General features: G+C 67.5%; 1 protein-coding gene across 4 annotated transcripts; it reads left to right on the top strand.

The window, feature by feature from the left end:
• Positions 1–146: 146 nt before the first annotated feature.
• LLGL1 (LLGL scribble cell polarity complex component 1) lies at positions 147–23,841 on the top strand. 4 transcript variants are annotated; one of them, XM_068907937.1, is made up of 23 exons: positions 147–352; positions 6,628–6,725; positions 12,091–12,172; positions 12,248–12,363; positions 14,526–14,684; positions 14,759–14,921; positions 15,235–15,370; positions 15,682–15,736; positions 16,043–16,200; positions 16,276–16,493; positions 16,689–16,756; positions 17,327–17,480; positions 17,956–18,060; positions 18,547–18,839; positions 18,971–19,124; positions 19,457–19,610; positions 19,950–20,233; positions 20,584–20,848; positions 21,024–21,138; positions 21,359–21,453; positions 21,725–21,848; positions 22,029–22,108; positions 22,438–23,841. In XM_068907937.1, exons 1-22 carry the CDS (start codon positions 272–274, stop codon positions 22,105–22,107), a joined length of 3,156 nt encoding a protein of 1,051 aa, XP_068764038.1. In that variant the 5' UTR covers positions 147–271; the 3' UTR covers position 22,108; positions 22,438–23,841. The 4 variants fall into 4 exon arrangements, with proteins under 4 accessions (XP_068764038.1, XP_068764036.1, XP_068764037.1 ...); XM_068907935.1 differs by having other exon boundaries at positions 156–352; positions 12,248–12,378; positions 22,481–23,841; XM_068907936.1 differs by having other exon boundaries at positions 156–352; positions 12,248–12,378.
• Positions 23,842–23,914: the final 73 nt, after the last annotated feature.

Here is a 23,914-nt window from a genome sequence, read left to right as displayed (position 1 = left end):
CATCAACCCCCTCTCGCGGGCGGGCGGGCGCATGCGCGGCGCGGGCGGGCGCCGATTGGCGGTGCGGGCTGCCCGTCACGGCGCGGGGGCGCTTGGCCCCGCCCCGCCCCGCCGCGGCGGTGCCTGCCCGGGCTCGGCGCGCGGCGCTCGGGGCTCGGCGCGCGCTAGGGCGGGGGGCGGGGGGAGCGCCCGCTGTCGCCGCCGCCGCCGCCGCCGCCGTTTGGCCCCGCCCGGTACCCGTAGCCGCGCCGCCGCCGCCACCGGCCCCACCATGATGAAGTTTCGGTTCCGGCGGCAGGGCACCGACCCGCACCGCGACCGCCTCCGGCACGACCTCTTCGCCTTCAGCAAGGTGCGGCAGCGGGACCGGGACCCCCACCCCGCGGGGGTGCCGGGCACGGGAGGCGCCCCCCGAGGTTGCAGGGACACGGGCCCTACCGGGGGTGCCCGTACCCCGCCCCGCGCCCCCGGGGGTGCAGCTGTGGCACGCCCCGGGCGGGCTGCAACTCCTGGGGGCGAGCAATGCACGGGACCCCCCCCTCCCGCTCCGGGAGGTCGATGCGGGGCCCCCCGGGGCAGGATGCACCCCCGGGGGTGGGGGGAGCATTGCACGGGGGGCAGTGTGTGTGGGACCCCCCCCCCCCGGGGCAGGGTGCCCCCCTGGGGGCTGTAGGGAGCGGGGATCGGGGAGCCCCCGAGGTGCAGCCTATGGGACTGCCATGGGGCAGGATGTGACCCCGGGGGGGGGGGGGCTCGTACGGGGACCCCCGAGGTGCAGATGCACCTGGGAGGGGGTGTGGGGGGGTCCCCTGTGGCAGGCTGCCCTCCCTCAGGAGTGGGGGGTCCCCCAGGGCAGGCTGCGCCCCCCCAACCTTGAGGGACACCCCTATTTCCCCCCCTTTTTAGCTCTGGGGTGGGGGGGTCCCTTGCATCCCCTTTGGGGCTGTGCTGGAGCGGCGAGGTGTCCCCCTCCCCGGCTCCTTCTCCCCTCAGCTCCCCCCCCAAGACTCTGGGTGCCCGGGACCGGCGGCGCGGGCAGAGCCGGGACGCGGCTCGGCGCTCCGGCCGGCCCGGCGGCACGAAACCCCGCCGCGGGAGAGCTCTACGACTTCCCTCGCGGAGGGCTCCGCGTGCCTCCGGGATGCCGCGGCCACAATAGCCAGCCGAAAGCGCGCGCGGGGGGCAGAGCCCCGCTCCGGCGCCTGGGACGTGCCCCCCACCCCGCTTCGTCCGCGGAACAGGCCGCCCCGACGCGGAAACGGGCTCCGGCTCCGAGCCGCCGTCGCGAAGGGGCCGCGGGGCTGGCGGGGGCCGGTCGCTCCCCGAAGCCGCCTCCGCGGGGTGGGGATCAAAGGCCCAAAGTTTCCCCGGTGCCTGAGCCGGGCGCTCTCCCCCTTGAAGGGCAGAGCTGCGTCGCGGAGATTTACAGCTTTTTTTTCCCCTGTGCTCCTGTCTCTTTATTGTGCAGCCTTAACGAGCCTGCTGGGCTCTTAAAATTAACCTTTTCAGGGGCTGCGGCGGGGAAGCCGCCCCGAGATCGGCGGCGGGAGCAGCACGTCCACCCGCGGTCCCCGGGCTCCCGGCCGCCACGGGATGTTTTGTGGCCTTGGGAAGCCACAGCTGGCCCCGTGCGGCCGCCGTGCCGGGCTCCGTGCCGGGCTCCGTGCAGCCCCGTTTTGCTGGGAAGCAGCTCGTAGGTGCGGCCGGCTCTCGGGAGACTGCACGCCCAGGTCCCATCCCGAGAGCTGTCTCCGAAGGCACCCGGGCCGCTGCCAAGGCAGAGCGGGCTGCAGCTGCCCGCCCAGGGCTGGGAGGACGTTTCCCGACCTCCCCTGCCCTCCGCTCGCTCTGGGTTTCCTTCTCCGTCTCGTGGATCCCTGCGGGGCGCCTCGTCTCTCCTCTTGCCCGGCCGGCGCGCCGGGAATCGCCGCCTCCTTCCAGCTCGCGAGCTCTGCAGAGAGCCGAGGCTCAGCTGCGTGGCCCGACGCCGGGGGCACCCGCTGCCGTCTGCTCTCCCTGGGCTCCCCAGACCGGGTTTGGTGCCCCCGAGCCCGCTAACTGCCCCCTGCCTGGGATGTCAGCTGGTGACGTCTGCTCTGGCGCTGGTGGTCCCCGATTGGGGCAGGGCCACGCGGTCGCAGCGGGGCTCCCGTCTTGGCGTTGCGCCGGAGGGGACACGGGGCTCTGATCTTTCCTCCTCTTTTCCCCGCTGGCATACGGGATGTACAGGAACTGGGACTGTGTAATCTGCTCCTCTAGACATGATGAGGATTTAGTCTCCCATTAATGAGCTCTGCGTGAAGCTCCTGAGCTGAGAGAATAGACCCCCTGGAGCTAACTCGGTTTGATAGGATTGGCATACAGGCCCGTTAGTCGCAGGACGCGGCCTAAATATCTCCGGCAGCTGGCGGAGGGCTGCAGGAAGAGCCTCCCGAGCCTTCGTTTGCTGGCTGCATCTCTTGGCCCCTGCGCGGCTTTGCAGCTCATCTGCTGTTTGTGCGGGATGGGCTGAGCATTAGCCGTGGCCTGCTGCCCCTCGGCCAGCTCTAGGGACAGATGCCCGGCTCTGGCTTGCTGCATCTCCATCCTGAGCCCACTGCGGTGCTGGGACAGGGCTCTCCTTGCATCGGATGACCCTGAGGTGTAGGAAAACAGCGGGAGCGGCCCCCAGCTGAGCAGAGACCAAACAGCGTGTCCTTCAGCAGCGGGAGTAGATAGCTGCGTTGTTTGCCTAGCCCAGCCGATGGGCTGGGCGCTTGCAGCTCACCGAAAAGTACAGGGTGATGGGGACCCCCGTGCGTGCAGGAGGAGCCCCCTCGTTCGCACCCTGTCCTCGGGCAGCGTGGCCAGGGCGGGCTGCAGCCGATGGACGTGGCGTGGTCCGGGCTCTGCCGTACGGGCTGTGCAGGACGGGTACGGCATGCGTGGTCCCAAGGGAGCCACCGGCAGAGCTCGAACCAAAGCCTGGGGCTCCCGTTCAGTTCTGTGGATCCGTCTCGAGCGAGCCGCGTGCTGGAAGAGGGCCGGCGGGCTGTGCCGGCAGGATTGTGCAGTGGGGTCCTGCTCGGGCGCGAGCCCTGGGCTGCCTGGGAGGTCTGTGCTCGGAGGGGCTCTTCCTGCGGGTGTTGGAGACAAGAGTCTCCAGGCCGCAGCGGAAACAGCCAGGGAGCAGCTCCGTGCCGGCCGGCCAAGCACTCCAGGACGCTGGCTGCCCACCTGACTCCTATTAAGATCTTGTTTTTACTTGTGAGCTTGAAATCTGCCTTGTATTTGCTGTAATTTGGCCCAGAGCATGCCTTGGATCAGGCAGCCCAGCCTGCCGGATGCAGCCCCGGGTGCCTGGTGGGAGGAAGGGCTCGGTGCGGGGAGGGAGTGCTGCACCGGGCGCCCGGGGCTCGTGGGGGGAGCGGGCCGATGCACTAACCTCTCACCCTGGGGACCTGTTAACAAAGAAAATGAATGGCCTCCGAACGCGGTCCCTGGAGGCTACTGCAACCGCCGTGTAATTTGTTGCTTGATACGGGGCTGGGAGTGATGAGGAATCTGTTGCACAGGCAGCGGGGGACAACCTCCTCGCCGCTTCCCAGCCCCGGCACGAGGCTGCCCAGGCTCGAGACCCCCGCGAGGTCTCTGCCCCGGGGTGGGAGAGCGCTTGGTGGGCAGCATCCGAGGCCATCTCATCGGTTCCCCACCTAAAGCAGTTTTGTGGCAGCCCCGAGCGGCTCCTGTCCCGTGGGGAGTGAGACTGAGCCTGCAGTCAGCTTTATGTCCTTGAGCGTAGGGTGCACCCTGGGAGAGGCTTTGGGGCCTTTGCCACGGGTTTGGGGGTGTCCTGGGGATCTGGAAGGGGCCGGGAGCAGGCTCCTGGGGTCTGGCACGTGGTCTGCGGCTGGCTATTGCGTAGGGAAACGCCGAGTGCGTCGATGCAGGTGCGCAGGGACCCGGGAGCAGTCTGGAGGCTGCTTGCAACAAGTCCTCAAACTCGCGCTCCGAGCCAGAGCCCCTCATCCAGGCCGGGAGCGCAGCCGGGGGCTTTCAAAGGACTCCTGAAATCCACCCCCGGAGGAGAGCAGGGCACGGGGAGGTCCCGGGGAAGCGAACCGCGACAGCCTCGCGTGGTGTCGCGCTGTGCCGCGCCAGCTGTGCGCGGCAGGTGGGTGCGAGAAGCCTCTCCGCAGCCCTGGCGCGCCTCTGCGCAGCCCCGGACAAAGGGAGCGGGCAGGGATCCTGCCCGTCTGGCTCCAGTGGCCTCCCTATCGCTTGATCATGCAAATGGCAAACAGTTGTTGTACGCGCTGCTTGGCAAAGCTGCCCCCGGGGCTGCTCCCCCGAGGGCTCCTGGCTCTCGCCGAAGGAGAGGATGGCGGTGGCAAGGTGCCCCTCCGACTTCCCGCTGCAAGGAGGCACAGCCTCTCCCGAGACGACGAGCCCGGGCACGCTGCCGGAGCGCCGCCATCCGGGACTTCCTTGGGAAGATGCCTGCAGGCCCCGGTGTGCGGCTCTGGCTGGGGAAGGTCTCAGCTCCGAGTCACTTGAGCGTCCAGCTCTCCTGGTTCTGCCTCCTTTCCTTGGAAAGCTGCGAGGCGCTGCGGCCAGGGAGGCGAACCCGGGCAGCGCCGCGCTCCGCTCCTCGCGGGGGACCCTGCGCTGGGGTGGCTGCAAGGTAAACCACTTGTTTATGAATTTTTGCAGCCACTGTTTGGATGACACAGTTCCTGCCGGGCCACGTTTCCACTCCCACATTTCCCCCATGCCAGCGGAGGTGGTTGTGCAACGGCACGGTGAGCTGAGCTGGGCGCGAGCCGCTCCTGGGCTAGCGCGATGCCAGCGCCGTGCCCTGATGAGAGCCCGTGGCCAGGGTGAGCCTGTGGTCCGTAGCTGAGCCAAGCGTGGCGGTGTGTTTCCTCCTGTGCCGTCCTGCCCTCGGGCAGGGATTTAGCTGTGGGAGGGCTCCTCTACCCATCTAGCACCACGTGGTGGGAAGGGCCATGGGCAGCAGTAGGAACCAGGCTGTCCATGGTGGTGGGGACCGAGGGCAGAGGATTGGGGTGATGGGTGAGCAGGCCTCGGTTGGCCCCTTTCCCTCCAGGATGCCCTGAAAGCCGCTGGATGGGTCCCTTCTCCAAGCTGATCCGTTGGCAGGCTCTTTCTCATGAAGCAGTGGTGAGCACGGAGCAAACCCTCGCTCGCCTCCCGCCAGCGTCCCGTGCAGCGGCGCGGCTCTGCGGAGGCGCTGGAGGCTCCTAGCCGCGGCCGGGGCAGGGATCGCCAGCCGCCACGCGCTCCGGCCGGCTTGCATCACTGGCGATGAGCCCGGGGGGGGGGGTCTGCCCGGGGTTGGGGACTGCCCTTCGTGCAAGGCTAGTGCAGAACATCCTGTGCACAAAAGGCTCTGTGCTGGTCTCGGCTGTGCCAAAATATGCACGAGAGCTATGGGACAGATCTGTGCGCACTTTGCGTTATGGCTTGTAATTGCGCTGATGACATCCTGGGTCTGCTCTACATTACGTCTTGGCAGGCGAGCTGGCCGGTGTCAGTGCGGGGAGGGGGCGGGAGGCCAGCGGCCAGTCCCGCTGCTGCTGCGTTTTGTGCTCGTCCTGGTCCCCCATCCCTCTCTTTGAGGGCCCAGCCAGTTTGGGAACGACTGCTCTCCTGATTAACTTCTTCCGCTGAAGCAGAGGTTTGGCTTTTAGCAAGGTAGTGTCCTGGCTGTAGGCCTGTGCTCAGGCCTCTTGCTAGCTTGGACGGCCTCTCCTTGGCCGGAGGTCGCCTCCGCTGTGCCCTTGGCCGAGGTTTTGGGGAGAGTGCCTGATGCCTGGGGGGAGGCTGAACTCTGAAAAGCATCAGTCTAAATCGGTTTGTGCTGGGGAGTTTTTGGGCTGGGAGAGGTCGGTGGGACAGAGCCGTCCTCCCAGAGCTGTCCTGCTGTCCTTAGCATCCTTTCTGCTGGAGACAAGTCCCTTGCTGACTGCGGTGCTGTGGGTCATGCTGGTGGGGCCTGGATCTGCGGCGTGTCTCTAGTGGGATCATCTCCATGGAGGGAGCGTGGGAGGTGCAGCCAGGGCAGCGCTGTGGATCGCGTGCAGGAGATGACCCTTGGCGATGAGCACCCGTCGGCCGCGCCAGCCTCCAGCTCTGGCCGCGGGATGTTTGTGCCGTGAAGCCCAAATCCGGGCTCCGCTGCGTGGCGCTTTGCACGCTTGGCGTGTGGGAGCCGGGCTGGGCTTCGGAGCCGGCGCGCCAGGGAAGCCGGCCAGGCCTGGGGAACTGGGGGAGCCGCTGGCGGGCTCCGCGGCCAAGTTGGATCCGTCTCCCCGCCGCTCCCTTCCCCTCCTGCCGAAGGGCTCCCGGGAGCCGCGGGCCTGGAGCCGGGCTAGCGGCGTCCGCAGCTGCGCTGCGTGGGCCGCGGAGGCCCTGAGCCACCCCGAGGGGCCGGAGACTCTGCCTCGGCCAAGGGTTTTACCGGCTCCTCGTTTGAGGGGGCCTTGTTTTTCCTGGTGATGCTTTTTGGCCGCCTCCGGTGCTGCCGGGGGACGTGGATGGTTTCCATCAGCAGAGGACCGGGGTGGGGAGGACGGAGGTGCCGCAGGGCTCCCATCTCTGCTCTGACCCTCCTCTCTCCCCCAGACGGTGGAGCATGGCTTCCCCAACCAGCCGAGCTCCCTGGCCTACGACCCCAAGCTGAGGATCATGGCCATCGGCACCAAGTCGGGAGCGGTGAAGATGTATCCTTTTCCTCGGCGCTGGTCTCTCCGGGCTGCCCCGCGAGGGCAGCAGGTAAGAGCTCTCGCTGGCTTCCCCGAATCCCAGCAGAGGCAGCGGTTGGCCTCGGACGCAGCAGCCTCCCCGGACGCGGTTGGCCCGGTTAGCGCGACCGGGCGACGCTGGGGCCGGGCGGCCCTCGGCCGCGTCCGTCTGCAGCAGCTGGCCTGCATCTGGCCCGGGATGCACGTCTCGGGGGGAAGGGGGAACCGCAGGCGGGGAGACGGGAGTGGGTGGGGAGCGGGAAGGAACTGCTGCGTCGTCTCAAACGCCTGATGTATGAATGGAGACGTCCTCGCCTTGAAATAGCCACACCGTAAACCCCGCGGTGGAACGGGGCCAGTGGGGAAGAGCCCTGCGGACGAGGGGAGCCAGCATCGCCGGCCGGAGGGAGCCCAGGGGCACGGGCGGGCGAGCCCAGGGTGCTCGGTGCTCTGTCCCCGCAGCCCCTCTGCGAGGGCAGGGACCCGTGCAGAGGAGCCCTCCTGCCTGTCTGTTTAGGGAATGCAAACTGTAGGTGGAGGATGAACAGCGATTTCTGCTAGGGAGCAGGGAACAGCCGGATGAAATGCTGGGGGAAAAGCTGTTGTCACATCTCTTTCCCTGGGGGAAGGTGACCCTGGTGCTAGCAGGGACCCGTCTGTCAGCATCCCAGGGTGGTCGGTGCTTCCCAGGCCCGGGTGCACCCTTATTCTACGTACGGGCCCGTGCAGTGCCGTGCACTGGTCCGCAGCGGGGCCTTTCCTCCCCGTGTCGCTCCGGCGATTGGAGCCGTTGCTCGGCTGAAACAGCGTTTGGGTAGAGAACGCGTTGGCTTTGTGCAGCTGCCAGATAAACCCTGCAGCCGGCGCGAGGGGTAGCGGGGCCTCGGGGCTGCCCAGCCGCGGAGCTGGGTCTGGGGTGGCGGGAGCGTGCCGGGATGGAGGTGCGGGGCCCGGGAGAAGGGTGCTCCTCGTCCCCGCGACTCGCTGCCTCTGGCCACTCCGGGAAGCAGCGACGGGAGGAGGAAGCGGGGGGGACCGGGGTGCCCGGGCGGCTGCACGTAGCCAGCGGCCGGCGGCGCGGAGCGGCCCTGGCAGGGCTCCGTGGGGCCTGGCAGGGCTTTGTTGCTCACTGCGCGTAAAGAGACTTCAGAGGGCTGCTGGCGGGCGGCCAGGAATCGATTTGTCCCTGCGCTCGGAGGCCCCGCGCTGCAGGAATGTGGGGTGGGCGTTCGGCCGGGCCCGGATGGAGCGGGGAGGCGCGCGGGCGGCTGCGGCGTGGTCCGGGGGGGCCGGGACGCCTCCTGAGCGGATCGTCTCCCCTCCCCCAGACCGGAGCTCCCTTTCTTCTACCTCCGGAGCACAAAGACGGTGTTTCTCTGCCCCGGGTGGCAGCCCGGCAGCGACGTCGTGGGCCGCTCGGCCCCGGAGCGGCGCGGAGCGGCCGAGGGCTGCATCCTGCCCGGGACCCCGGCTCGGCTTACAGCTGCGGGCTCGCCAGGGAGCCGGTCCGAGCGCCGGGGAGGGCCGGCCCCGTTGCGTGCCCCGATGGCGGTTAGCTTTGGTGCATGGCCGGTACGGCGATGCGGGGCCCGGGCGAGCCGATTGCTCGCCGAACCGCACTCGGGTGCAGTGATGTTTTCCGGGGACCAGCCGGCTCCGGCTCCATCTCCGGATCCCAGCGACGGGGATCTAGCAGGGAGAGCAGGACCAGCGCGGTGCCCCTGTCTCCCATCCCGTTCCTGCCTTGCCCGCGGCTCACGCGCTGCCTGGAAGAGCCGCCCCGGCAGCACCGTCCCCGTCGGGTCCCACAGCGCTGGGGCAGCTCAGCCCCTTCTCCAGCCCCCAGCAGGACGAAGGCTGTTCCTGCCAAGGGGCTGCACCGAGGGGCCATCCCAGGCTCTGGCTGGGATCCTCCTCCGTGCCCAGGGCACTCTGAGCGCCGTGTCCTGGGTCTGGTGTATGATCTCTCCACGGGAGCTTGTTTCCAGCCGTTCCTGGAGCGGTGCCTCCAGCTGGCCTCTGCCGTCCCGTGTGCCGGATGTGGCTGTGCCCTGTCCCGAGCTCGGCGTGCCGGGCGTAGAGGAGCACCTGTGGTGACCCCCAAGCTGGGCTATGCATGCCATCTCCTTGTAAGGAGCCCGTGGGCCGCGAGTCGGCTGCTGGCGCGTGGATTTATTGATCCTGTTCGGCGCAGAGGTAGCGGGAGAGATGCCGTTTGCGTGCCGCACAGGCTGCGTGCCGGCCGGGGATCCCCTGCCCACCCCTCTGCTCCGTCCCTCTGCTCACCTGCGAGCCGCGGCTCCTCCAGCAGCGCTTCCTGCCGCCGTGCTCCCGCAGGCGGCGGGAGACAATAGACATCCGCTCGCTGCGGCTACCGGCCTTTCGCGAGCCGTGGCTGCTTCCTCCAGGCCCTGCTCCTGCTCCTTCCTCCCGGGGGCGAGCGGCTATGGGCTGCCGTTCGGAGGAGCAGGGCTGGGAACTGGGGCAGGCGACTTGGCGCTGGGAGCACCCGTTGGAGAGGGGTGCTGGTGCCCTGTGCGTCCTCCGCGGGGGCTTTGTTTTGGGGTCTCAGGTTGTTACACCCGTGGCACGGTGAGGCTCTGCAAGGTGGTAACGCCCCAGCGGCCTCTCGCTGCTGTGTTTCGGCTCGGGGCTGGAAGGGAGGAAGGGGCCATGCGCGATCGGTGCAGCCAGAGCTGTTTTCCCCGGTGTCCGTAGCTCGCGGCTGTAGGCAGCACGCGGAGACGTTCCCCTCCCTGCGCCGCGTCGCGGGCGCCCTGGAGGTGTCCGGCTGCAGACAAAGCCGCGCAGCGGGCAGCGTGCCGGGCCCTGCGGCAGCTGGGCCCCACGGTCCTGCGTGACCGTGCTGGTGCCCGCAGTGATGCCTACAGCTGCAGCCGGGCACCTCCTGGGATGCAGCTCCCTGGTGGTACGGCTCGTTCCTGCTCGGCCCCGGCTGGTCGCTGCAGACAAGAAGCTTCAGAGCCGGCAGTGCCGGGGAAGCCGCTGCCGCCTGCGGGGCCGAGGCGAGGTGGGAGCCCTGTGCCAGCCACGCGGCTGAGGAGATGGCTGGGCTGGTGCTGCTGGTCTGTGGCCGGGGCTGGGTGAAGCAGGCTGCGGACGACCCCGCATCGCGAGGGGCTGTCGCCCCCCTGGGGGAGCTCCCGTCCTGCCGGGAAGCGGGGGTCCCTGCGCTTGGACCCCCGACATGCTCATGTGGAGCTGGCGCTTCGCAGCGGGAGTTTTGCCTTATTACTTTCTCCATGGTGTCTGATGCTCCACTTATCTCAAACCCGGTTGTCTGGCTCCTCGAGGACGTCCCCAAAGCCTCGGCGGGCCTGGCCTGGCCTGGCTTCGGCAATGCGTGGTGCTGCCAGACAGCTCCTGCCTGTCGGTCCGGGCTGAGCTGCCGGGCCGGTTCCCTGCTCCGAGAGCACGGGTCCGTGCTTTGGGGAGGCGATGGGTGACCTGGGGAAAGGACCGCATAGGCATGTTGCTTTTAGGGTTCGTCTCGGGACGTCCTCCAGCCTGGTGAGCCCAGACGCGGCCTCGGGGTGCAAGAGATGCAGCCCCCGCGCGAGCTGGGTCCTGGCTGACCCGACGCACGCGGGGGCTGAGCCGTGACCGCGCGCGATGGACCGGGCACGCGGGCTCTCCCTGGTGCTGCCCCGCGGTGGGAAGAGCAGCGAGCTGGTAGCTGCTCCGGGCTCCTCTTAGGGACGTGCCGGGGAGGGGGCGCGTGGTGCGGATCCGGGAGGGTCCTCGCAGCCGGCTGCGCCAGCCTTGGAGCCGGCGGAGGGCCCGCCGCGGTTGCTGCTCCGCCGCGTCGCCGGCGGAGGAGCCGGGACCAGTTGGGTGAGTGAGGCCGTGGCGGCGCATACCAAACCCCACCCTGCAGCCGGTGCGCGCTGCACCGGGCTGGCCCGGGCTGCCCGGCGGCTCCGCGCGTCCTCGCCGCGCGCGTGCGCGGGTGAGAAAGCAGGGGGTGGCGGAGGGCGGGAGCCGGCCCGGCCCCGGCCGCCTGCCAACCCGCTTCCTGACCCGGGGCGGCCCCGCTGCCTCCGCTGCGAGTCGGAAGTGCCGGGCGCGCGGGTTAAAGGCATGGGAAGCGTTTGGTGTCCTGAACCGTGCCGGCACGGCCCAGCGCCGTGGGGACACCTGGAGCAGGGGACCGGGCTGTGCCCGTCCCCGGGCGGCGGTGGCAGCGCTGCTGCCCCGGGTCGGGTGGCACGGAAGGAGCCCGTGGGAAAGTTCAGGGTCCTGGAGACGCCGAGAGCTAACGCCGTTGTCCGGGCCCAAAGGAGCGCGGCTAATCGGAGGCATCCCCAGCCCGTCGGGCGCTCGTCTCCGGTGCGCCGACCGTTTGGAGCGTAACTGGGCAGTGAAACGAGGTTGGGAAGTGACTCAAATCCGTCATGTCACCTTCTCCGCACCCTGCGATGCAGCGGGAGGCTGCGGCTGGGGACGGGGCTGCAGAGGGCCGGGGAGCCAGCCCAAAAGGGCCCGGGAGGGCTGGGGTGCGCTGCGGCCGGGGGTCCCAACGCCCGCTTCGGAGACGGCAGGGCAGGTCCTGCCCTGCGGAAATAGCCTGGGCTGCTGGCTCTTTTTAAACTTGTTTTCTTGGATCAAGCCTGCAAATCCCAGGCTGTGCGGGATCCCCTGAAGGGGACGGATTCGAGCCCGCCCTGGGCTGCGGCGGCACCGAGCCCCTCGCCTCGTGCAGCCCGAGCCCGCCGGCTCGCCGCCGCAGGGCTCCCTCCCCGCCTGGGGCTGCTCCAGGCCCCTTCTTGCAGGAGCTGGGGTGGGTTTGGGGACAGGAAACGAGCAGGGGGAGTTGCTGAATAAGCATAGCGTGGAGCCTGGCGGCGGGAGCGCGGGTTGCTCCCAGCAACGCGCGAGCCGGAGGCTGGTTGCTTGGTGACCCTCGGCGAGGGATCGCGGCGGCTCCGAGGGGCCGCGGCAGCCGGCGGGGAAGGGGAGGCGGGGGGCAAGGGGGAGCGGGCCGGGGGCGCCGCGTGGGATGTCCTGCGCGGCCTCCCCCCGAGGCCGTGGGGGACCCGCGATGCCCTGAAAGGGGCCGTGGAGGAAGGGGTGCTGCGGCTTCGGGGTTAAACTGGGCTAAACCTGCATCCTCTTGCAGCGCTGGCGTGCCAGAGCGGGGACCCCCGCGGCGGTCGGGCTAATCCTGCCTCCCTGCCAGGGTGGCCCGTGCGTTGGGCCAGCTCCACCGTGGCAGGGCAAGGGCGGTCGCGGGGCTGGTGCGCCCGGGGGCCCGCGTCGCGCCGGGGCCGGAGTCAGCCGGGGTTGGGCTCTGCCGTTGTTGCTTCTTTGACGGCCCCGCCAGCTACGGCGCGCCAGGAGTGGAGTTCACGGGCTTGCACAAGGAGACGGCCACCGTCACGCAGATGCACTTCCTACCCGGCCAGGTATGTAGCCGCCGCGGCGAGGAGCCTGGCCGCGGGCCCGGCCGCCTCGCCGACCTCTCTGTCTCGCCGTTGCAGGGCTCGCTGCTGTCCCTGCTCGACGACAACACGCTGCACCTCTGGGAGATCTACCAAAAGGAGGGCTGCTCCCACCTCGAGGAGACGCGCAGCTTCGGCCTGCCGGGACGCCCAGGGTTCGACAGCGCTAAGTACTCGTCCCGCCTGCCTCCTTCCTCCTCGGCGCTTGGCTCTGGGCGGCGGGCCTCGGGGGGCTGCCGGCTCTGGGCTGCTCCTGCCCTTCTCGCCAGCCGGGACTGCGTTAGGGCTGCAAAGGGGTCCGCGAGCGCTGCCCCCGCGGCGTCTCGCGGCCTGCATCCGGCTCGGCGGCGCTTCCCAGCCCTCCTTTTGTGCCCGAGCGTGCAGCTCGCCTCTCGCTCCGTTGCTGTGGCGACCGTGGCGAAAAATAGCCCCCGCGCGGCAGGCTGGGCCGAGCGGCACGGGCGTTGGTGCCGGGGTCTCGCCTTTTCGCTGCACTCTGCAAATTCGTGTCTTTGCGATTCACCCCCTCCCCGGGCGGGCCGCGGGCCGCAGGCGGCTCCCGGCGAGGTCTGCCAGAGTTTAGGCTGAGATCTGTGATGTGCCGGGGTGGGGCTTGGCTCCCGCGCTGCCAGATGCAGTTGTGCGCTGGTTTTTTTTTTTTTTCTTTTAAAAACAACAGAAGATTGAAATAGGCTCCGAGCCTCTGTGCTCGGCCGCGTAGGGATGGGCACAGAGCAGCTGTCCCGGCGTGAGTGCATTTAGGCACGAGCTCCCTGCCCGCAGGGCTCTGGGGCTGGAGGATGATCTGCCCCGGGCATGGCCTGAGCCAGCTTTCGCTGAGCTCCCAGCCTCTCCGGATGCCTCCTGGGATGTGCTCGGTGGGCAGAAGGCACTTTGCAAGGCTTTCCCTGGCTCCAGGAGGGCGGGAGAAGGTGTTGCAGCAGGGCTGGCTGCCCTGTCGTGACGCTGCCCCGGTCCAAGGGCTGCAGCAGGGGAGCAGAGACCCCGCGATAGCGCTCGAGGCCTGGTGGAAAGCATCACCCGGGAGCGGCGGCTGGGAACGGCGCGTAGGAGCCGCCGTCCCAGGTCAGGTTGGGATCCTGGCCAAGATCCTATTGATAGCGGCCAAAGCAGTTGCCTAGGGGAGAACTCGAGGTCAGGGCTGGCGTGCAGGGAGGGATCGCTGCTGCTCTCCCAGCCTCCGGCTCCCCATCCAGGCGGTTCCCAAGCAGAGGTGATAACGACTGGATTTCATTGCCCTGGGCACACTCCTGCCACAGGTCTAGCAGTGCTTTAGGAGAGGAGCGGTGCCAAGCCCTGGATGCTCCTCGGTGCTTGGGCCGGGCAGTCGCCCCATTTGTGCTGGGAGCTGCTGGATGGGGTTTATCCGAACAGCCCTGGGTCTGCGGTCTGAGCCTGTCCGCACCACAGCTCTGAACCCAGCAAGGAAAACCTGGGGCTAAATCCTGTGCTCGGTGAGCGCGAGTAGGCAGAGGAGTGCGACCGGCCCCGCATCCGCCAGCTGCCTTGTCCCATGCACGACCGAATGCCCGGCCGTGAGTCCTTGTCCCCCTCTTGCATGCCTGCAGCAGGGCTCCGAGCCAGGCGCTGTGATTGCCAGGGGGGACGGACGGTTGCGGGGGCTGGCCATCCCTTTCTCCATCCTCAGCGTGCCTGGCAAAACAGCCCCTGGAGGCCTGGCTTATGGGAGCCCGTGTGGCCACCTGCATCCCCACGGCGGCTGGAGGAGCAGCCGCAGGTGCGGGGTTCGGCAGGGCCCCCCGCGTTAGCGTGTCTCGCCCCTGCATGTCCCCTCTAGCGAAGCAGCTTGGCCTCTGTGCTCCAAACCAGCGGCTGCTCTTTAGCTAGCAAGGAGGAACTTTAAAGAGACAGCGTGCAATGGGGAAAATTGCAGTCCTGGACTCGAGTGATCTTTTTTTAGGTGTTGGCAAGGCCTGGTTTGTAATTAATGGCTCTGTAACTGGCTGTAGACGGAACTGTTAGCATCTAGGCTGAAGGGGAGATGGCGGTGAATGGTGATGACCAAACAGCTGGAGTCTGCCTGGCTGCTTTCCCTGAGCATCATCTCCATCCTCTCGGCGGGTCTGCGCCCGAGTGGGGACCGGGGACGGTGGGGTGAACATCGGAGCGGGGCTGGAGAGGGATGGAGTCTCGGCACCCTCCTGCCATGAGCAGCGGGCTGTCCCCGCGCGTGGGGGTGCCCCACGCCGCGCCACGCGCCTCTCGCAGCCCGGGGCGCCTGTGTCCTGCGGAGAGGGGCAGCGCGGCTGACGCAGCCCCGCGCTTCTCTCTGCAGCTGTTCCCCCAGCATCACCCGGGTGACGGTGATCCTGCTGAAGTCCGCCTGTGACGTGGCCTGCCTGGGCACCGAGGGTGGCGGGGTGTACTTTCTCGCGCTCCCTGGCCTCACGCTGCTGGAGGAGAAAACCCTCTTCCAGGACGAGATCCTGCAAAGGTGAGTGCCGGCCGGGCACGCGCCCCTTCCCACCAGCCCCCACCTCCCCTCACCCCGCTCTCCTCTGCCGCCAGCGTGCCCGATGACTACCGCTGCGGGAAGGCGCTGGGGCCAGTGGAGTCCATCCAGGAGCACCCCCAGGACCCTAGCAAGCTCCTGATCGGGTACAGCCGGGGGCTGGTGATCATCTGGGACCAGAGCACGCGCACCGTGGATCATCTCTTCCTGGGGAACCAGGTAGCTCGGCCAGACCTGGCCACGCGGCCCTGGGTGTCCGTGGCCGGTCGGTGCCTCCAGCCGCCCGGGTGCGCAGAGCCTTCCTGGGCCTCTTGGCTACCTTGCGAGGGTGGTGTGCAGCTGGTGGCCTGGGGCAGGGTGTGACAGGGCAGGACTGCCTGTCATCTCCTGGCTGTCAGTGCACCGGGAGCATTTCTTGGAGCTGCTGGTTCCTGGTTCACTGGCTTCGGGGGTCTGTCTCCTGCCGCGGGGAGCTGTGGTGGGGCTGGGGCCTCCTTTCCCCCGGTTTCAAGCCCCTGTTTCTCTTTTGCAGCAACTGGAAAGCCTGGCCTGGGAGCACAGCGGCAAGACCATCGTGAGCTCCCACAGCGATGGGGGCTACATGGTGTGGGCGGTGAACAGCAGCTGCCAGAAGACCCAGCAGCCCGTCATGTCCACCATCCCGTACGGTGCGTTGGCCTGGCCCCATCGTGCCTTCACAATGTGCCTGCCCCCTCGGAGACCCCGGTGCTGTGCTTGGCACCAGTGAACAGGGCAGGAAGGGTCCAGGGGCGGCTTGGAGTCCTGGTGTAGAGTGGCATTGGCTGATTTGTCACCTCCTGAGTGCCATGGAGCTTAGACTGATGTCACTGTCCCAGCTCCTGGGTGCTGGGAAGACTCCGCAGCCCCCAGGGTCTCATCTCATGCTCAGGAAACTGAGGTGTCCTTGGACCCCATGTGCGGTGGGGAAGTTGTAACCATGGGGTTGTCTTCATTTCAGGTCCTTTCCCTTGCAAAGCCATCAACAAAATCCTGTGGCGAACCTGCGAATCGGGGTATGTCCCTGCAGAGCTTGTTGCTTCTCCGGCCAGGTGGGCTTGGGGCTGGCATGTGCCTGTCCAGCGCAGCAGTGGGTTTGCTGGGCTCTCCCCGGGCTTGCTGGAGTCTCCCCTCTGTCACCGGGGGCCTGGGTGACAGGTACGGCTGGGGGAACCTGGGTGCTGGAAGAGATATGAACTGCAGAGAGCATGCTGGTGGCTCAGCCTTGCCAGTCTGTGGGGCAAGGTGTCCTGCAGAGCCCGGGGTTTGCCCTGCAGTCGCTGCAGGGACAGAGGTATCTGACGCCAGCTGCTTCCCTGCAGCAATCCCTTCATCATCTTCAATGGTGGCATGCCGAGGGCCAGCTACGGCGACCGGCACTGCGTCAGTGTCCTGCAGGGCCAGACCCTCGCCACGCTGGACTTCACCTCCCGCGTCATCGACTTCTTCACTGTGCAGGGCGCGGAGGTGGCTGAGGGAGGTACGTCCCATCCAGGCTGGGGAGGGCATCCCCAGAGCGGGGGGTCTCTGCTACCGGCACCCATCTCTCCCCCAGGCTTTGAGAACCCACGTGCCCTCGTGGTCCTAGTGGAGGAAGAGCTGGTGGTGATCGACCTGCAGACCCCGGGCTGGCCTACCATCCCAGCCCCGTACCTGGCACCTCTCCACTCCTCCGCCATCACCTGCTCCTATCACATCTCCAACGTGCCCCTCAAGCTCTGGGAGAGGATTATCAGCGTAGGGGAGCAGCAGAGCCCCCGGCTCTCCTCTGCGGTGAGTAACAGCTCTTGCTGGGTGGGAGATGTGGAGCTGTTGAGCCCACAGCGCGCTCCAGGTGGATCTGGGCTGCAGATCAGTGCTGGCTGGGCGCGAGCCCTGGCTGGGCTCAGCGCCTCCCAAGGGTGGGGAGTGCTGGGGGGACACAGGTATAATGCTTCTTCCTGCTCCCCATGAATGGGCTCTCTGCAGATGTGGCCCATCAGTGGAGGGAAGAACTTGGCCCAGGAGCCCACACAGAGAGGTCTTCTCCTTACTGGGTAAGTGCCCCAGGCTGCAGCCTGACTGGCAGCTCCTGGTGTGTTGCGGACGAGCATGTTCCCCCCACAATTGTTGTGTGTGGCGGGGGTGTCTTGGGACACCCTACCAGCCCTCCAGTATGCCAGAATAAAGGGGGACTAAGCGCATCCTCCAGCAACACAGGGCAGCCCCTTCCTGCGGGTGCTTTTTGCGGTGGTCGAGCTCTTCCTGGAGGCAGCGTAGCCCGGTGGCGAACGCGGTGGGGGCAACCCCTGCTCGCGCCGGGGGCAGCTGGGCTGCGTGGAGTGTGCCGGCGAGCCGTGGGGGGAAGGCCCTGGGCTATTGTTGGGTGGGCTGACAATCCCTCTTGTTTAGCTTGGCAGCCGGGCAAGAATGCGTCACCCGCTGTATTCTCCCCCCCCCCCTTCCTCCTGGCCCTTTGTTGTGTGTGTGGCTCGCTCCCCCCTCCTGGCACGGCGGCGGCCGCGCGGAGCCAAACGCAAGCGCACAGGCAGGTCTTGTTAGCCCAGCAGATGTTGGGGATGGAGGCGGCCCTTCCCGCGATAACGTGGCCTCCCTCGTGTCCCCAGGCACGAGGACGGCACGGTGCGGTTCTGGGACGCCTCGGGGGTGTCCCTGAAGCCGCTCTACAAGCTGGGCACTGCCAACATCTTCCAGACGGACTGCGAGCACAACGACAGCCTGAACCAGGCCGGCGAGGAGGAGTGGCCGCCCTTCCGGAAGGTAACGTGCCCGGAGCGAGGCGGCACGCCGCTCTGACCCGTCTGGCCGTGCAGCACCCTGGCCGGCTGCCGGGACGGGGAGGGGGCAAACCTGGCACGGGGGCAGCGGCAGGGGGTGGAGGATGAGTCTGTCGGAGCTGTCCCAGCTGTGCTCCAGGGGACGTGTCCCCTTCGTCAGGGTACAGCTGCCACTGATGCCCAGCAAGGACACAAGGGACCCTTGTTCTGCATGTCGTATCTCGCAGATCTGCCCCAGTATGGGGTGCTGGGCCTGCCCCACAGGGACCTGGGGGCAGACCTCCTGTGGCTGCTCCTCCCTGGGCACGAAGCCCAGAGGGGCCCCGGTGTCCCAGCCCGGTACGCGCTGGCCGTACCAGGTGGGAGCTGCCGGGTGTTTGGGGGTAGGAGGGGGCCAGCCGCCGACGGGGTCTGCCCCAGAGCAGCGTGAAGGCGCCGTGTGCCGCTGTCTCCCGCAGGTGGGCTGCTTTGATCCCTACAGCGACGACCCCCGCCTGGGCATCCAGAAGATCGCTCTGTGCAAGTACACAGCCAAGATGGTGGTGGCTGGCACTGCTGGGCAGGTAGGGCTACTCGAGGGTGCGGGGGGCCTTGCCGTGCCGGAGAGAGGGGGGACAGAGCCCGGGAGTTGCTAGTCACCTTTGCTCGGGTGTGCTTGGCACCTCTGAGCTCCTTCCTCAGAGAGCCAAGGCAGGGCACAGAGACGCATCAATCCCTGCCCACCTCCGGCACAGGGGAAGCTGTGCCGGTCCTTGAAGGTCCTCAGTTTGGCTCTTACCCTCGGGGTTCAGCCCCTAGCTTGCAGCAGGGCAGCAAGAGCCAGCTGCTGTCCCCTGGGTGGCACTGTCAAAGCGTGTCCTGGCCCTCCTTGCACTTGAGCCCAGCAGAATCGCTGCAGGGAGCACCAGCTGGCTGCAAGGCGGGTGCTGGGAGCAGCCAGCCCTGGCTGGGGGAAGAAGGGTGGGCAGCACCCCCCCTCTTCTCCGCACCAGGGTAGGGTGAGCCAGAGCACCTTTCTTTGACTGACTGCCTTCCTCTGTCCCCTCCAGGTGCTGGTCATGGAGCTCAGCGATGAAAAGTCGGAGCATGCCGTCAGCGTGGCCACGGTCGACCTGCTGCAGGACCGCGAGGGCTTCACCTGGAAGGGCCATGACCGGCTCGCGCCCAAGAACGGCCCCGTGGCCTTCTCCCCCGGCTTCCAGCCCAGCGTGCTGGTGCAGTGCTTGCCACCGGCTGCCGTCACCGCCGTGACGCTTCACTCCGAGTGGAACCTCGTGGCCTTCGGCACCAGCCACGGCTTCGGCCTCTTCGACTACTACAGACGCAACCCAGTGCTGGCCAGGTGCATGGGGGAGGGTGGTGGGGTGCTGGCGGGAGGTGCTCAGCACTGGTTGGCAGCAGGCAAGGCGCTGGCGATCCCTCGAGTGGAGGGATGAGGTCTGCAGCCATGCTGAGCAGCGTCTGTGCCTGCAGGTGTACGTTGCACCCCAACGACTCCCTGGCCATGGAGGGACCCCTGTCCCGCGTGAAGTCCCTCAAGAAATCCCTGCGGCAGTCCTTCCGCCGGATCCGCAAGAGCAGGGTGTCGGGCAAGAAGAGGGTCAATGCCAACAGCCCGTCCAGCAAGGTGGGCACTGTCCCTGCCCCGGGGCCTGGCCCTGTGCCCTGCCAGCCTCTCTGGCACGGCTGTCACTGCTCCTCGCCCTGATCTCCTTTGCTGTGTAGCAAAATGGGGCCAGATCACCGTTGCTCCCCTCTGCTTGCTCGCAGCCTGGTGGGCTGTGTGTAAAGATGAGGTCTGAATTACCGAGAGGCCCCTCTGGCTCATGCACAAACCTGCCTGGCACTGATGTGGCAGGGTATAACCTGGCTCTCCCAGCCCCTTGGCCCTGCTGCCCGCACCCTCTCCCATGGCCGGCCGTGGTTTGGACCCACGGCTGAGCCCTCTTCTCTCCCCAGGTCCAGGAAGCCAATGCCCAGCTGGCTGAGCAGGCAGGGCCCCCCGAGGTGGAGATGACGCCTGTGCAGAGGCGGATTGAGCCCCGCTCGGCAGACGACTCGCTCTCAGGGGTGGTGCGTTGCCTCTACTTCGCGGATACCTTCCTCCGAGATGGTAAGGCCCACGGCCCCTGCGTGGGCTGGGAACTCCCCAACCCCGTCCGTGGCTGTTCCTGGCAGAGCTCGCTGCTTCCCTTCTGCCTCCTTCTGCTGGGGCTTTCCAGCATGGTTGGACCCATGTGCTGGTGGCCCTATGGGGCAGGAGGGGTTTTCAGCCTGACTCATGCAGTGCTGGCCCTGAAGTATGAGGATTGCTGTCTTCACCTCCCAGTCTCTGCTCTGCCAAGGCAGCTTCGGGAAAAGCGCCCCTGAGACGGGCCTTTCCGGCCTGACTGGTGCTGTGCTGTGAGGAGGCTGGTTTCTCATGCTGCTGATGTTCCTCCTGCCCCTGCAGCGGCCCATCACGGCCCCACGATGTGGGCAGGGACCAACTCGGGGTCCGTGTTTGCCTATGCCCTGGAGGTGCCGTCACAGGAGAAGTTCTCGGAGCGTGCGGTGGAGGCGGTTCTGGGCAAAGAGATCCAGCTGATGCACCGGGCGCCCGTGGTGGCCATCGCCGTGCTGGATGGGCGGGGGAACCCACTGCCCGAGCCCTACGAGGTCTCACGGGACCTGGCCAAAGCCCCCGACATGCAGGGCAGCCACTCCATGCTCATCTCCTCAGAGGAGCAGTTCAAGGTAAGCATAGGGCCAGGCTCTGTCCTCAGCCACTGCAACGTGCCCCCACCTGCTCGGCACAGAGCACCGGACACAGGAAAGTGATCCAGAAAAGCGGAAGCTGGAGGTGACGAGGAGGGATGAGGTACTTCTGGGCATTGCCCAGACACCTCGTCTGAAACCTGAGGGCTCCTGCTCATCTGGGTGATGCTGGCTCTTGGGGGACATGCGACCCTTTGCTGAGGCCTCTCTGGGGCTGCTGCAGTGGGAGGCTGTTCTGATGCCCTGTGAAATCCAGAGGGTTTCCGTTCTCTGTGGGAGCCGGGTGTTGCAGCCAGGGGTGATCGACTGGCTCCTCTTGCCCGCCCCAGGTGTTCACGCTGCCCAAGGTGAGTGCCAAGACCAAGTTCAAGCTGACGGCTCACGAGGGGTGCCGGGTGCGGAAGGTGGCCCTGGTGAGCTTCGCCAGCGCCGCCTCCGAGGACTACGCGGAGAACTGCCTGGCCTGTCTCACCAACCTGGGCGACATCCACATCTTCACGGTGCCCGGCCTGCGGCCCCAGGTCCACTACAGCTGCATCCGCAAGGAGGACATCAGCGGCATCGCCTCCTGCGTCTTCACCAAGCACGGCCAAGGTGAGGGGCCGTGTGGGGGCCTGATGGCTCACTTCGCTGGGGCTGGGGCCATGCCTGTCTCAGGCTGGACATCGCCTCCAGGCTCTGCCCACCCGGTACAAACCCCTCGGCCTTGCTCTCCCCCAACTCTGCAGCCCAACGTGGGGGTCCCTCACACTCTCTGTCCCTCCGCCAGGTTTCTATTTGATTTCACCATCCGAATTTGAACGCTTCTCCCTGAGCACCAGGAATGTGACGGAGCCGCTGTGCTCCCTGGAGGTCTCCAGGCTCCAGGACACCTCCTGTCTCAGGTGGGCTGGGGTGGAGATGGGCTCTGCCGGGGACCTGCTGCGAGGGTGCAGGGCTCGCTGGGGGATACGTGGGTTTGCGACAGCTCAGGGTGGGGGGGGGGGTCTGTTTGCCTCCCCTCCCTGCGTGGGGAAGCACCCTCATGTGTGTCTGTGCCCTGCCCCGGGTGGGGGGGGTATCTCATGTTACCTGGCGCTAACATTCCCCCCTGGTTCCTTCCAGCAACAACTTCATGGTGACGCCGAAGCTGCCGCAGGCAAACGGCACCCACGTCCCGCACAGCCCCGAGGCCAATCACTCCCCTGCCGACAGCGACCGTGAGTGACCCTCCTTCCCGGGGGTGCCGCGGAGGGGACGGGCGCGGGGCCGTGGGCACTCTGGGCTGGGCTGTCTGTCTGATGGGTTCGCAGGCAGTCCCTTGCCGTCTGCGCTGGCTGTGGGGGTTGGCTGGAGGGTCACCCCGCTGCGTGTCCTGGCTGCACCCCAACGGCCCTCCTTTGGGGCCGGATGGGCTGCGTGGGGGCTGGCATGGGCCTGGCGGCTCACTGTGGCCACCCACCAGCCCTGACCTCCCTGTTGACCCCCCAGGGTCCCCCGAGGAGCACCAGGCGGCCTTCTCCCCCGGCCCCATCGAGTCCCCCAACAGCAGCATGGAGAACCCGCTGGACACCACCGGCGACATAACCGTGGAGGAAGTGAAGGATTTCCTGGCGTAAGTGGGGAGCAGTGGGGTGATGAGTGTGCAGGGTCTCTGCAAGCATCCGCCCCTGGGGCTGCACCTCTGCTGGGACCCCGCAGAGCTGGCAGTGCCCAAACTGCTGTGGCCTCTGCCAGGGCCTGGGGAAGCGGCCGAGCCCCCAGGCCTGCATCTCACCAGCCTCTGCCCTGCTAGGTCCTCAGAGGAAGCAGAGAGGAACCTGAGGAACATGAGCGAGGACGAGGCCCGGCCCGCGGGGATCCTCATCAAGTGAGGTGCGTGAGGGGCTGGTGTCCCTGATGGCAGGTAGCCCTGTGCCACCTCGAGGACACTAGGTGGAGGGGACATCTGGGTGCATGTAGGGACACGTCTGCAATCCAGTCCTGCCTCTGCAGCCCTCACCCCCACGATGCAGGGTGGCAGTATGGGGACCTCTGCGCCGTTTCGGTCTGTGCTCCCAGGTGGCTCCAGTGCATACTGGGACGCTCCCAGTCTCGCAGGGCTGCAAGGGACCCATGGGGAGGCAGCGGGGAAGGTAAAGGCAGGTCCAGGGAGTCTGGTCTCTACCCCAGCGCCTTCTCCTCCTCCTCCTCGGTGGCTCCAGAGCCCTGTTCCCGGCTGGCTCTCAGGGGCTGCGTTGCCTGCAGGGATCGCCGGCGCCCGAGGCCTCTCCAGCTCATCTCAGTGCTTGGATTCCCGGGACGCGTGACTCGACTGGACTCTCCCCAGCGCCCCTCCGCGTAACGTAGACTCGCCTCTTCTCTAACATCCGCACTGGCTGCCGGCGTGCCCCCAGCTCCGGCACGTCCCTTCCCCGCGCCTCCCTCCCAGCCTCCGCCGACGGGCGCCGGAGCCTGCTGGCCCCGACGCATGGGGGGCTGCGTGCCCCCCGTCCGCCTCGGCGGCTGGCTCCGGCGGCCCCTTGCTGGGGGGCTGTGTCACACAAACTCTTCCCGGGGAAGAAATTTTTTTTATATGGTCGAGTGTAACTTGTCCCCTGCTCCAGCGTGCCCTTCCCAGGGGCTGCTGCTTCCCCGGCTCCGCGGGGAGGGCCGGGGGCTCGCGGGCAGCAGCGGCAGGTCCGCCCGGCAGCTGGTTTCGGCCCCTTGGGGAGGCATGAAGCGAAGGGAGGCCGGGAGCCCTCAGGCGCAGCACCGTGCACCCTTGTCTCTGTTTACACACCTGGCTCCCTGCAGTTTACAGCCCTGTCCCCTGGGCATGTGCGAGGAGGCTCCCGGCTGCTGGGCAGGGACCGTCCCCTCTGCCAGGAGGTGGCCCTGCACGGGCCCTGTCCTGCTGCTGCTTCCCAGGGTGGGCACGCACCTGAGCCCCGTGGGGGTACAGGTCCCCGCTCCAGCACCGGAGCGCTCGAGCAGTCTGGGAAGGGTGTGGGAGTTGGGGGGGGGGGGTCACAGGTGGCCTTTTTCTTAGTGGCTTCTCCAAGGGCTATTCTCCAGGCTGGGCTCCCTGCCTGCTGCTCCTTCCCAACACTAATTCCTGCCAGGGGTGGGTTTGGGATGGGATCTCACTGGGTGGTGGGCGGAGAGGAGCAGGGGGACACACTGGCTCCTGGCTCCATGCCTGTGCCTGGTGGTGGGGGCAGATGGGGCACAGAGCTGCCTGGGGGGAGCCCGGCCCCTCTCCCTCCCCAGGACTGGGATCGCCCCTGCTCCAGGGTGGCTGGGTGGGGGGGGTCCTCACTGTGCCAAATCCCCACTGGGCTCCCTAGCCCCGTTCTGTCCTTGCAGAGGGTTGCAGTGACGCTGGCTCTGTCCCTTGGCCCACGGTGGCTGTCCCTCCGTGTGGCTGGGCTCAGCTGAGCACCTGCTCCTCTTGCTGCAGGGGCCCATGGGGGCACGGCCCCTCCTGATCCCCCCCCCCCCCCCAAGGCTCTCCTGCGGTACATGGTGGGGGGCCAGGGAGAGGCAGCGCTGCCCAGGAGCCCCGTCGCTGCCAGCTGGGGTTGTAGTGTCCCTGGTAGAACAACCCCCTCTCCCCCCCCCCCCCCCCCCCCAAAAAAAAAAAACCTCATCCTTTTTTTTGGTAAGATGAATTTAGCATTGTTTAGTTATTAAAAATAC

Source organism: Struthio camelus, chromosome 15 (genome assembly GCF_040807025.1).
Source record: "Struthio camelus isolate bStrCam1 chromosome 15, bStrCam1.hap1, whole genome shotgun sequence".
Lineage (NCBI taxonomy): Eukaryota > Metazoa > Chordata > Aves > Struthioniformes > Struthionidae > Struthio > Struthio camelus.
This window is presented reverse-complemented; position numbering and strand designations above follow the sequence as displayed.

Excerpts from the sequence above, each read along its gene's own strand:
- LLGL1 (XM_068907935.1), top strand. The coding sequence starts at position 272 with ATGATGAAGTTTCGGTTCCGGCGGCAGGGCACCGACCCGCACCGCGAC. Across the intron at positions 17,481-17,955 it reads AGTGGCCGCCCTTCCGGAAG|GTGGGCTGCTTTGATCCCTA; the intron begins GTAACGTGCCCG and ends TGTCTCCCGCAG. Across the intron at positions 21,454-21,724 it reads CTCCCCTGCCGACAGCGACC|GGTCCCCCGAGGAGCACCAG; the intron begins GTGAGTGACCCT and ends TTGACCCCCCAG.